At 50.5% G+C, this 13,243-nt stretch overlaps 1 protein-coding gene across 1 annotated transcript; it reads right to left on the bottom strand.

Annotated features, from left to right (window-relative positions):
* Positions 1-608: 608 nt before the first annotated feature.
* Positions 609-11,107, bottom strand: LOC131906797 (acyl-CoA desaturase 1). Its single transcript, XM_059257571.1, has 6 exons — positions 10,732-11,107; positions 9,926-10,208; positions 6,638-6,768; positions 5,276-5,481; positions 3,488-3,720; positions 609-1,056 (listed from the first exon to the last, which is right to left on the bottom strand). Exons 1-6 carry the CDS (start codon positions 10,753-10,755, stop codon positions 857-859), a joined length of 1,077 nt encoding a protein of 358 aa, XP_059113554.1. The 5' UTR covers positions 10,756-11,107; the 3' UTR covers positions 609-856.
* Positions 11,108-13,243: the final 2,136 nt, after the last annotated feature.

The following is a 13,243-nucleotide window of genomic DNA, read 5'->3' as shown; positions in this document are numbered from 1 at the left end:
CCTCTCAGACCCTGATTTCATTATTGCAGTCTCACTAAGCTCTGTGGTTCAGAGTGTGGACTGAAAGGAGACATACTGTAGAGAGGGGCCTGGTGTCTTTGCTGAGTAGGCCACTAGATAGGGTTATCTTTTCCCATCTCTCTCCCAGCCTTACTTAGGAACCATGCCATGTATGCTAACTCTTGTCTCCAGATGATTGACTTGCTATGTATGAAATCAAGAAAAATTTCCCATCCTATTTAGCAAAGGCTGTAATCAAGTTCATTAGCAGGTAGGGAACTTCCAGGAAGGTTTTGTTATGATTCTAGTGTGAGACAGCAATCTCGAAGCTCAGAACAAGGAAATAAGTATCTAGGAGGAAGAAGAGCAGTATTTCAGATACCAGGAAAGTTGTCTAGGCTTTGGAAGGTGGACACAGACCAGTGGCTGGCCAGCTCTTTGCCTGGGAGGTAGTGAGAGAGAAAAGAAACCAAGCGAAATGCAATGCAAACAAACAGGGAATGAATATCCTGCTACATCACCTCAGCAGCAAATCAGCATGTGTGTTGGCTTTTAATACCCTTTGTATAGAATGCTCAAATATATTGTTATTATTTAAAATGGATGCGTAAAGTTATATATGCATTTATTGTGTATATGTTTAGAAGTATACATATTGTGGCATGGTTAATCCTAGCTAATTAAAATGTGTATTACCTCAAAACGTGATCAAAGCTTTCTCATCTTAAAAGAATACTGTGCTGGAATAGGTTAAATGCATCATTAGCATTCTGGTAGCATTATCCTGTAGTTAATCAACAGAATATTATATCTCTGCCCATATCACTCTTGGAACGGGAACTCAGGAGCCCCAAACTCAGCTACTCTTGTGGCTCCCATCTCCAGTTCTTTTGATCCTGGCCAAGACAGCAGCCTTGGACACTCTCTTCCGGTCATAAGCCAGGCCCAGGGCAGCCATGCAGTCGATGAAGAATGTGGTGAAGTTGATGTGCCAGCGGTACTCACTGGCAGAGTAGTCGTAGGGGAAGGCGTGGTGGTAGTTGTGGAAGCCCTCGCCTGGAACAGAAGCATGGAGAGCAGTTAGGGGGCTCGGTGATGGCTGCTTCCTGCTCTTTGCACACCTCTTACCTGTTGTACACCTCGAACCTTGAAGAATCCCGCTGTTGAGTGAACAGATGAACCCATAGTCCTGTATTCTAAAGTGAACAGGTGCCCTCCGGGGCATCTCAGGAAAGCAGCTGGCAGGCTCTGCTCACACATGCCTATCTACAGCCTTTGTCAGAGCAAGTTTCTATCATAAGATAAGAAGTCAAGAGAGAAGCTGGGTCTGTGGGAACAGATTTTACAATGTGAAGTATCAGAGCATCAAGAAAGAGATCCAGGCCCAAGAACTCACGGGTCTGTACCTAAGTGCATGTTTAGAGGGAAAACGAGGAGGCTAAGGGGACTCTCGGGCATATTCCTCCACAGCTAAGTAGATAGCACACCTTCGCCACAGTGTTGATCTCTGTAAGAATAGGGTGTATTCTAACAGGAGGGGCAGCTGCTGCCAAAAGGGAAAAAAAAATGAAAGCCTAGCCAGTGACAGGAGACCCCCTCCACCCATCCCTCACCCCCAGACTGCTGGCTCATAGTGGGCTGCTGTCTGAGTCAGGGAGGTGCTGAGAAAACAAACACTTTGATAAAAGATTCTGACCATTCCTTAGAATAACATTTTGATAGAAGGAAAAAAAAGTCTTTTTGGACTCAGGAGGGCTTCTGCAGAGGCCGATGTGTTTACCTGCTCGTGGCAGAACTCTTCCTTCTCAATGGATTCCAAAAATACAGAACCCAGAAGATCCAAACGCCCTCTTCTGGCCATATCAGGCACTGCATGCAGGTGGTGCACAGCCACACAGGCAGGCAAACCACCCCCACACATAAAATAAAAATACAAATTCAAGAAAAAAAAATTTTTTTTTTTTATTTTTTCGAGACAGGGTTTCTCTGTGTAGCTTTACACCTTTCCTGGATCTCGCTCTGTAGACCAGGCTGGCCTCGAACTCACAAAGATCCGCCTGGCTCTGCCTCCTGAGTGGGATTAAAGGTGTGCGCCACCACCACCCGGCTAAGAACTAAGGAAGTTGTGAGTGCATACTTCCCAGGCGTCCGTGTCTTGACATTTAACATGAAATCCCATAGTGACAAGGGAGAGAAAAGAGATGAACAGGTAGCAACCAGAGCGGCAAGAGATAGCCCAGAAATGCTCCAGGGACTGATCAGAGAACACAAGCATGTGACCTGAGGGAAGTAATTCAAGGAGAGATGAGAGCGATAGGAAGCAGCTGGTGGAGAGCAGCGGTAAGATGAGAATGGGTTTGGAGCAGGGAATAACAGCCAGACAAAGGGAGACTTGGCAGCCATTTGGAACTGATGGTCACAAGGAAGGCTCGCTGTTAGAGCACAGGACACACCCGACTCGGTTCAGATTCTTCTTTTCTATGGAAACATCAGATTTGGATAGAATAGGGCCCATTTCAAAATTGGGAGCAGCATACAAAATTCTAACAGGTGCCTAAGGAGGATGGAGATACATAGAATCCAAAAAGAAACAGGGAGAAAAGCTTTAAATCAAGTTAAAGGTACTAGGGAGTGATAGGCACGGATCTGTGAGCAAAGTGGTCTCTGGCTGTCAACAGATGAGCAATAACTCTGCCCACTGAGGAGAGGAGGAGGGCACTGGGTCCTCACGGGGGGGGGGGGGGGGGGGGGAAACTAGCTTCCGGCTTTAGTCCCTGGGAAAGCAGGGCAGGGGAGACAAAGAACTGCTCTCTCTGATCTGCAGTTGGGACTGGGATCAGAGAGGAATGCACTCAGGAACCGTCAACATCAATCAGATCATGCACACGGAACTTCTCCCCAAACCCCGCTCCACCAGGAACACCGAGGAGGAGTCCTCAGTACGGAACAGCCAGGAGAAAAAGAACAGGAAGGGCGCGGTGGTGGGAAGAGGGGAGAGTCTGCCGTGCAGTTGACATCACCACATGACAGTGTGGGGTCCGCAGAGGTGAGAGAAATGCAAGTGTGGCAACCTGAAGATCACTGAACTGTGTCACAATTCTCCTACACTGTATACAGCAAGGTCACATATACCCCGCTGGGCAATGGGCTATCCCCGTGACTGTGGCAGTCTTTATGTACATCCTGGGCTACCAAGGGCCACAGACCTGCCCGGGGACTAGAAGAGGGAAACTCAGAGGCTCATTTGGGCAGCACTTAGAAATTGTTTTACAACCTCTAAGTAAAAGCATAGTTACTTTTACCTAAGAGTTGTTGGTTGCCCAACACGGATTTCCCGATACGCTCCTCCCCAACCCCCAGTTTTATAGTGGAAAAACCGAACTACACAGTACTCATAAAACAGGTCATTCTGGTTCCCCTGGCTCCTGGACAAATACCCCAAGCAGCAGGCCCCTAGATATGGTCATGCTGAGGATTAGTGACTTACCCACGGCACCCAGGGAAACCAGGATATTCTCTCGAGATTCAATGTTCTTGTCATAGGGGCGATATCCATAGAGGTGGGCAGCACTGTTGACCAGCCAGGTGGCATTGAGCACCAAAGTGTATCGCAAGAAGGTGCTGACAAACAAGCTGTTCATGAAAGTCTCACCCCAGCAATACCAGGGCACCAATGTGGGCAGGATGAAGCACATGAGCAGGAGGCCAGGCTTGTAGTACCTACGTGGAGAGATCACACACTGAGTGTAGGGAGAGGACTCTCACACCTACACAAACCGTCCTTTCTAATTAGGCAGGGTTATGTCATTTTTATGCCTGAGGATGGGACAGATTAACAGCAAGAGGAGGAGGCATAAAGTCTTGAGCACAGGGTTATCTGTTTTTTTAGATTAAGGACCCAGGGAGATGCCAATATTCTAGGATCATCTTACTGGGTATAGTATGTCTCCTATCATATCTTTTCCTGACTACAAATCCATTACTTTTTTCATAGGAGCATAAGGTCACGCTGGCCAAACTGACCAGTCAGTCACGACCTCACCAGCCAGTTCCGTTGCCCAGGCTGTTGTCATCAGCCTCCGAGCTCCTTTTTCTGGCCTGTTGTGGTAGTTGGCAGCTTACGGCAAGTGTCCTGCATTCATCCCCTGCTATCACCCTGTAGATCTTTGCTCTGCTTTCCCTCCAGGGTCACATCAGCCTTGATCATCTGCAGGTCTCTGTCCCTCTGGAGGCCCTGTCCCATTCTTCATTCCCTACAAAGCAGGCCACTGACATGCAAGCGGACAGACTGCCCTCAGCAGCTGTCTAGTACTTCTGTGTCACTGACATTGCCTCAGCCTAGTTTCTTTCCATTGTGGCCACCACTTCCCTAGCTCAAGACCTCCCTGCTGTCTAACCTGTGACCCTGGATCCATGGTTATCTTCACCCGTCTTGAAAGTGGCTTCTCCAAAGCCCACCTGACTGTGCCCCATGCTGCCAGAGAAAGCTTGAGTGGTTCCCCCAACCGGGCTGAATTAATATTCCTTCTGCACCCCTCCTTGTCCCGTTCCGGTCAGATGCTACATTTCACAGAGAAGGACTACTTCAGGAGCATGCTGCTTCAGCATTCTGCTGCACTGTTCCTTCCCACCACACTGACAGAGCCTCTGTCTTTGGCTGGATGCTGATGCTAAGGGGCCCCTCCACTGTATATCCACTGAGCTGTATTTCCTCCCTGTACTTAATCACGGTAAACACAGTATTGTTCTGCCTTATGTGCTGATCATTGAGGCTCATTCCTTCGACTCCAAATAGGCTGAAAATTCCTTGAAGGTAAACACTCAGCTGTGTGTACCAGACTAGGACTGATGTTATAGTTCTTAGTTTATTAAGATGGGTTGGGCAGAAACAGAGCAACAGATTATGGCTGTGAGTCTGTTGGATGCTGAATTGGAGATTAAATGATTTTATATTTTGTTTTTTTAAAGATTCATTTATTTATTTATTATGTATACAGTGTTCTGTTTGCATGTATCCCGCAGGCCAGAAGAGGGAGCCAGATCCCATTACAGATGGTTGTGAGCCACCATGTGGTTGCTGGGAATTGAACTCAGGACCTTTAGAAGAACAAGCAGTGCTCTTAACCTCTGAGCCATCTCTCCAGCCCGATTAAATGATTTTAAACTTAACATTCCAGTCAATCACCCAGTTATTATTTTATAAACCCTAAGAGAAAAGGTGGAGTCCCCAAGTTCCACGTCCTTCCAGCTCCATCCCTACCCCCACCTCACTCACCTCCTCTGGAACATGACCAGCTTCTCAGCTTTGAGGTCAGACATGTCCAGTTTTCCACCCTTCTCTTTGACAGCCGGGTGTTTGCGCACAAGCAGCCAGCCCACGTGAGAGAAGAAAAAGCCACGCCGGGAATTGTGAGGGTCGGCGTGTGTTTCTGAGAACTTGTGGTGGGCGCGGTGATCTCGGGCCCATTCATACACATCATTCTGGAGGGACAGGAAAGAGGACCCCAGTACTGAGAAGAGATGCCTTCCTGGGGGAATCCAGTGCTCAGATATCTTCAAGGCCCAGGACTCGGTCAGTTCAACTCACAAAGCCCATAAGACTCTAAGGAGGCCTTGGGGGCTGTTCTTTTGTACACTTGTCCCTGAAGCTTATTTGGCAGAGCACACTGAAGGTTGTGCGTGGGGGAGAAGGAAAGCCAGTCACAGCGCTCACAAAGAACACTGCAGTTCTTGAAGAAAGGAATGTGGGGATGTGGGGGCAGAGATCAGGAGGCAGGTGGCCTTGGATCCCAGGAAGTCACTCTGGGGAAAAGATGCAGGGAACGCCACCCAGATGCTTTCACAAGTGACAGCCCACCTAACCTAGTAGAAGCCAGCGTGTAACTAATGAGCGTGAGCACATTTCCCCAGGACCTCTAGGTTTTGTCTCGGACATGTGGGAAACACTTCACATAATTTCCTGTTTTTCTCTTGTAAGCCCCATACCGTAAGTCATCCAGTGCCCACTGTTTCTCCCCCAGCCCTCCTCATCTGCTATAAACCAACTTCAGTACCTGGTCTAGCTAACCCAGCAGCCTCAGCTAGAACTAGGTTGGTCAGTTCAACCTTCCAGACTCAGTTCCTCAACTGCAAAGTGCAATAATTGGCCTGGAGTGGTTGCACACACCTTTAATCCCAGTACAGGGAAGGCAGAGGCCAGCCTGGTCTACAGAGTGAGTTCCAGGCTAGCCATTGCTACACAGTGAGATCCTATCTCAAAAAAACAAAAACCAGTGTGATCAAAATAATATCCACGGATATGCCTGTGAGGGCTTCATGGCTTAACTAATACCAAGTGTTTAGCAATGCCTGGCACACGGACTATGCAGCATGGCCCTTAGGCAGACAGCCCACAACAAATATACAGTGTAATAATACCACAATGGCCCTGAAATCGAAAGTGACCCAACCTGGACTGCCTTTCCTATTTGCCTCTCTCTTATCTTCCCAAAATAACCGAAGCACGGGACCTGTAAACCCTGGAAACCAAAAAGGACAACCAATGGTGGCCCTAATAGTTCTTCTCTAGATGCTGATCCCCCACGGCCCACCCAGATCACCCTTGGGGTGGAGACACAGTAACAGCACAGCTTCTCACCTGGAAAGCCATGGTGTTGGCAATGATGAGGAAGAGCCGCAGCGGCAGGCGCGCCTTGTAAGTCCGGTGGCTCCACAGGCGATGAGCCCCGGCTGTGATGCCCAAGGCACTGATGACATAGTATATAATTCCTGTAAGACAAGACCATGGGGGAGTCACCAACAGGCCAATTTCAACAGTAGAAGTAGTCAAGGAGTCTTCCCGGATGCCAGTGTTTGTCTTTGGGTTTGGGCTAAGGATCTGTTTTCCATTGGACCCTAAGAATCCCTTGGTCTCTGATGCCTAAGTAGCTTTCGCCCCTTAAATGGGCAACGCTGTAAAACTCTTCCAGCAGAGCTCAGGACCACGAGCAGGATTGTTGGGAACACTGAACAGTTACAGAATCCCCTAGTTGTAGGGGGCATTCAAGTGACCCAGCTGATACAGTCACATTTGAATGAGAAGGAACGTGGCCCCATAAGGCCACAGCCCTGAAAAGTCCTGTTTGCAGTATCCTAAGCTTTGCCAGTGACAAGATTTTCATATTCACTACACACTTTGAACAGAGCGGGTGTCAGGATACTGTACTTTATCTGAGTGTGGTGGTGCACGCCTTTAAACCCAGCACTCCAGTAGATCCCCAAGTTCAAGGCCAGCCTGGTCTACAGATTCCAGAGCACCCAAGGCTACACAGAGAAACCCTGTCTCAAAAGCAAACAAAACAAAAACCCACAAAGCCCCTATACTTAGAGGAAATAAGATTCCAAGAGAGGTTAGGTATAAGCAGGGTCACCCAACTAGTAAAACAGGAGCCCGACATCGGAACATTTTCCTGCTTCATCATCTTCTAGGCCTGCAGGCTTAGAAGGTACTAAATTTGATCTCCAATGGGGAAAGAGATACTCTATGTACCCAGCTCTTCTCTGGCCAGAGTCCTTGGTAGATACTGTCCTAGGGAGCAGCAACAATGGCTCCTCTGAGGCCACTGCCCTTAGTTGCAGTGGAAAGACTACGCACTGTACAAACTGTCCCACGTCCTTCTGCAGCAGAGATAGCAATTTCCTAAGCAGCTTCCTGCACGCCCCCATTTTCCTCTTACAAAATACTTGCAAGCCATAGAGTCCGTCCAAAGTAGAGCTCTAGCCACATCCTCTCGGAGCTGGGATTGGAGCACCTGATGCTTGCTGCTCATGGTCATGTGGCAATCTGTCTGTCCTGCGTACAGATCTGACCACACTGTAGCAGAGCGCCCTGGAGAACCACTGGCAATCAACAGGAGGAGAGAAAAGGTGTGTGGCAACATAGAAGCCCTCAAAGAAGCATCCATGTTGGTTTTATGCGCTAGGTGGCCCAGGCACAGCCTAGACCACATATGATACCATCTAAACAAGGGAATTGGGACAAGAACCTACCAAAACTTCTCAATGCATCCAGAGAAATGGCTCAAGGCACTTAGAACCCCTCACCATCCCCCATGGGACTACTGTGTCCACCCAGTGGTAAATGAACAGCTTAAAGGTTGTCTTAAGCTGGGCGGTGGTGGCACAGGCCTTTAATCCCAGCACTTGGGAGGCAGAGCCAGGCAGATCTCTGAGTTTGAGGCCAGCCTGGCCTACAGAGTGAGTTCCAGGACAGGCACCAAAACTGCAGAAAAACCCTGTCTCAAAAAGCCAAAAAAAAAAAAAGTTGTCTTAAGAGGGCTGAAGCCCGGGCGGTGGTGGCACACGCCTTTAGCAACTCGGGAGGCAGAGACAGGCGGATCTCTGAGTTTGAGGCCAGCCTGGTTTACAGAGCGAGATCCAGGACATCCAGGGCCTCGGTCTTGTGGGGGGTTGGGCTGGAGCTAGATTGGTGGCTCAAGCCTTTAATCTCAGCACTTGGGAGGCAGAGGCAAGGCTGATCTCTGTGAGTTCAAGGCCCAAGGCCAGCCAGGGCTACAGCTAAGCCCTGACTCCCCCACCCCCAAAAATGGAAATGTGTGTGCGTGCGTGGGGGGGAGGGAGAAGCAGACTCTTCAGCCCTGAGTGTTAGCAGAGATCTCTTCAGAACTGGTCCTCTTGCAGAGTTTGTGAAGGGAATAAAGAGGCTCTGGAAACCCCTGCCTCAAGAGAAAGGCTGGGAGGCGGCACAGCTAACACCTGGAACGTGACCTTCCCAATCCTGGCAAGGCATTGCTGCCCTACTTGGTACTTGGAAAAACTGTGGTCCCGAGAAAGCAGATCCTCTTGGATGTAGGGCATCTGGAGAAGGTCTAAGACGAAGCGCCCAAGACCAGATCTAAGTGCTCAGAGGACCTAAGGGGCCCAGGGCAGGGGGAGCCAATACCTGGCTAGCCATCCCTTTCACACCCCTACCCTCTGAGTGTGCTGCCACAAAGTACCCACACCTGACACGCTCCAGAGAAACCTCCCATGTCTCAGAGAAGGACCCCTGCCTCACTGTCTCAGCAGTCGGCCCCGCCACCTTCCTGATTGAGGTTTCATAGATGAAAACACATGTAAAGTACACAGGTATCCTAGAGGTGGCCTTGCCATCAGCCTACACCCAGTGAATCCCTGAGGGGCTAATTTAGGCCTGGGGCTGATGGAGGATCTATTCTCTGCCATGGAGGGGCCAATAGGGCTGGAGGAGGACTGGCATTTTGGGTCCTTGGCACTCATGGTCTCAGGGGACAGGGCAGGGGCAGGCTAGATGAGGGAGTGGAATGAATGTGGACCTTACTCCATTCTTTCAATATCTTGTTGACTGGCACGTGCTGCTCCCACGAGAATGACCTGGAGCAGCTGAGCCACACACCTGTACACTTGGGTGTTGTAGAAACCTACAGCTCCGTCCTCTAGGGCAAACCAGCTTGGTCTGGTCAAGGGTTGAGGTCAGAATAGTATGTAAATACCTCCTTTAGTCTTTTTTCAAGGGCCTCTCCAGCACAGAAGCTCTGTTCCCTACTCTGGCAGACCAGTGGCCCACAAGGCCCCAGGTCTAGCCCTGAATCTCATGCCTCCCAGGTAGGGCGCGTTTCTCCGGAGTCAGACGGAGCTGGAATAAGCAGCCAAACAAGTGACTCACACAGAAAATCTTGTTCAGAGAAAGTTGCTTCTCTGCCTCAGGTAGACCCTTCCAAGCCCCCTGCACGGGGACCCCAGAATTCATGTTAAGGGACGCCCAGTCCCACAAGGCTCTGCTCTCAGGAACCCAGAGAAAAGGCCGGAAAATCTGGACAGAGGGGCCACTTCCTTGGGTCAGAGGCTACCTCATTTAAGAGCAAAGAAAAATCTAAGGTATTGGCCCAAGACAAGAGGAGCTGCTCACCGAAGATCCAGGTGTAGACCTTGCAGGAGGGAAGCAGTGTGATCCCGTACAGGGCCCCCAAGTGCAGCAGGGCCATGAGGATGATATTTCTCCAGACGTACTCCAGCTTGGGCGGGGGCCCCTCCTCATCCTGGTAGCTGGGGTCATGTATGTCTTCTTTCATTTCAGGACGGATGTCTTCTTCCAGGTACAGAGGCATCGTCTTCTGCTTCTCTCGTCCATTCTGCAGGCTTCCGGAGGGAGGCGCTGTGATGGTGGTGGTGGTCGTATAGGAGCCGGAGATCTGCCAGGAAAAGTGCAGTCAGGGGTGCAGATCTGTGGAGGACTGCGGGGGATGCTACCACTCTCCTCACACTAGTGCAGCGAAAGGCACAGTAAAGAAAGGCACAGACCTTGCTCCAGAGCTCAGGTTGCATGAGGGCGAGATGTACTCTGAGATAGAGCAGAAGTTTCCAGAAACTGTACAGATTTGTTGCGGGGGGGGGGGGGACCCTCAAGTTGAAGGACCAGTAGGAAATAAGAGTGGAACATTCGCACCCCCAGTAACACACAAAGGGAACCCCGTGTGAATATACAAGTATCGGCACGACGGGCTTTTCTTTGCTTTAAAGCTTAAAAACACGAAAAGTTGAGACTCAACTGCCCAAACTACACTCCACACCTCTCAAACGACTGGTCGCTCTAGAATTCGAGAAAGCCAAGTAGTTCGAGGAACTCTCAACTCTCTCTCCTCCGCGGACCCAGTCACCTAGACGCCCAGTCCGCGTGGCCGACGCGCGGGGCGGGGGCTGCTTCTGCGAGCTCACCTCTTGGAGCATGTGGGCAGGCATCGTGGCTGTGGGCGGCTGGCCTCACTGTCCCAGCGCTGAGACCCAGCGTGGACTTCGGTTCCGGAGCCCGCTGGTGCCGGCGATTGGCCGAACTGCGCCCGGAAACCTCCGCTCCTGTCCCGCGGGATGGGTGTTCAGCCCGACCTGGCTGTGCGTAGATCTCCCGGGCTGGGAATTTAAAGGGTAGAGCAGGCGATGGGATGACCGTGTTTAGTATTTCCTCAGACCCCTTTTATCCGCTGCCAGCAAAGGCCAAAGTGCGCTGAGCTAGCCAGCCGAGGAAGCCAAGCGAGGAGGTGAGAGAGGGAGGGACTAAGGAGAGGGAAAGAAAGCCAAGTAGAATCCGGAGCAAACCTCCGAGGCGCCGAGATGCTAAAGGCATCTACACCGCGCTGCTCCAACCCCCTGCCTCGGGGCAAATGCTAATGCGCCTCCTGCGAAGACTGTCTCGTCATTGGCCAAAGAGAATTTGGTGCCACCTCGTCCAGCCTTTTCCATTGGCTCGGCGCAATCTGCTGTTCCCTCTGCCACCAGCTCCTTGCTCTCCCCTCCCCTCTTTTCCTCCTTATCCTCTTTGCGGTGGGCTGATGGGTGACTTTTCTCTAAGAGGAGGACAACTTAGTCCTCTGTCGGGGTTGTGTACATGCCTAGGACTGTCTCCTGGCGCTTAGGGAATGGGTCACTGGGGAAACTGCCATGGGAGAAGTGAGGAACTCCTGGTGGCTACCGCCACTCACAAGTCCGCCCAACTTCACGTCCACCCCCACTTCCACACTCGTGCAAAGAGGAAACTGGCCTCCACCCGGGAGACGACTGGGGTGGGAGAGTGCGATCCGCCTCTGGATGTCTAGCGTCCAGGGCTCTGACCCGGGGAAACAATGGTTTATCCCGCCCGCCAGCACCGGGATGCTAACTTCAGACAGCTGCGATCTTGGGTGCTGGGAGCTCACACGCAGAGATACAGCACTGCGCTCACTCATTGGTCGTTCTCTTCAGGGGACCGCCTCTGCCGGGAGCCGGAGCCCAATCCTAGTCCCACCTACGGGAGCGGGACGTTTGAGAGATTCTTTGATTCTCAGGTTGGAATTTGGGGATCGTCCAGGGAAATGGACTAACGAGGTGTATTCACACAGATACATTCACTCTGCAACAAGGCTTGCATGTGCAGTAAGAACAGCAAACAGGCGTTCAGCGATTCCCTAACTAATCACAAGAATCATTTTGTTGAACCTACACTGTGACCCTGAGCAGCGGGTACTCCTTGGTGACGATGATAATTGGTTTTTTTTGTTGCTTTGTTTGAGTCGGGATCTCTGTAGCTCTGACTGTCTGTCCAGAGCTCACTATGCAGACCAAGCTGGCCTCCAGCTCACAGAGATCTGCTTGTGTCTGCCCTTGAATGTGGGGATTAAAGGCGTGCGCCACCACACCCAGCCCTTTAAAAGAGGAAGTGAGACAGAGATGAAGTTACCGGTGGCCATGCTTAGCAAGTTTGTGGTGGAGCTAGGAATTGAGTGGAGAATAAGCATCTGCCTCAACAAACTATCTTAAAAGTCAGGCTCCACCTGTCAGTGGGGTCGCATGCCTTTAGTCCCAGCACTCAAGGGCAGAGGCAGGCTGATCTCTGAGTTCTAGGCAGCCTAGTTTTTTGTTTTTCCTTTTCCAGACATGGCTTCTCTACGTAGCTCACTGCCTTGGAATTCTGTTCGTAGTCTAGACTGGCCTCAAATTCAGAGATTCACCTGCCTCTGCCTTCTGAGTGCTGGTTTTATAGACATACACCACCAAGCCTAGTTTATATAGTGAGTAGTAGGCCAGGCAGGGTCACATAGACCTGCCTGACAACAGCAGTCAGGCTCCCCTGGGAACTGTCCCCACCCCCATCACCTAGGTCTGGGGATATTACCTGAACCAAACTGGCATGATATTCCTTGCCAGAAAAGGCAGGGGCAGGCCCACCAAGACAACGTGCAGTATAGGAACCTGATGTCTCTCTCCAAAAACAGGCTGCCATGCTGGAGAGGAAGTTTGGGGAGCTGGGAAAAAGATAGGTGAGGGAGAGCTGATTTCATGTTGATAAAGACAGTGGGGACTGACTTATCCCTTGCGCTAATGATAGTATGCCTGTAACTGTTGACAGCCGCTACAAATCTCAGGAGCTTCCAACTGAGCACAAAATAAGACTGCATGAGAGGAAAAATACTGTGGGAAAACACAAGAGCTGGTATCAGGAATTACCGGTCAGTGATAAGTTAGAACGTACAAATAGGGTTTATTTACAGTATATATTTTAAAGGTTTACTTTTTTATTTTTTGGCTTTTCGAGACAGGGTTTCTCTGTGTAGCTTTGGTGCCTGTCCTGGAACTCACTCTGCAGACCAGGCTGGCCTTGAACTCACAGAGATCCGCCTGCTCTGCCACCCAAGTGCTAGGAATAAAGGGTGCGCCACCATGCCCGGCCAAGGTTTATTTTTATGTTTAATTATAT

Source organism: Peromyscus eremicus, chromosome 1 (genome assembly GCF_949786415.1).
Source record: "Peromyscus eremicus chromosome 1, PerEre_H2_v1, whole genome shotgun sequence".
NCBI classification, from domain to species: domain Eukaryota; kingdom Metazoa; phylum Chordata; class Mammalia; order Rodentia; family Cricetidae; genus Peromyscus; species Peromyscus eremicus.
This window is presented reverse-complemented; position numbering and strand designations above follow the sequence as displayed.

What these genes read in the sequence shown, in the direction of transcription:
- LOC131906797 (XM_059257571.1), bottom strand. Translation starts at nt 10,755, where the DNA reads ATGCCTGCCCACATGCTCCAAGAG. An exon ending in GGTCTACACCTGGATCTTCG is followed by an intron (nt 6,769 to 9,925) that starts GTGAGCAGCTCC and finishes CTTGTCTTACAG; the next exon opens with GAATTATATACTATGTCATC. An exon ending in CCAACACCATGGCTTTCCAG is followed by an intron (nt 5,482 to 6,637) that starts GTGAGAAGCTGT and finishes CTGTCCCTCCAG; the next exon opens with AATGATGTGTATGAATGGGC.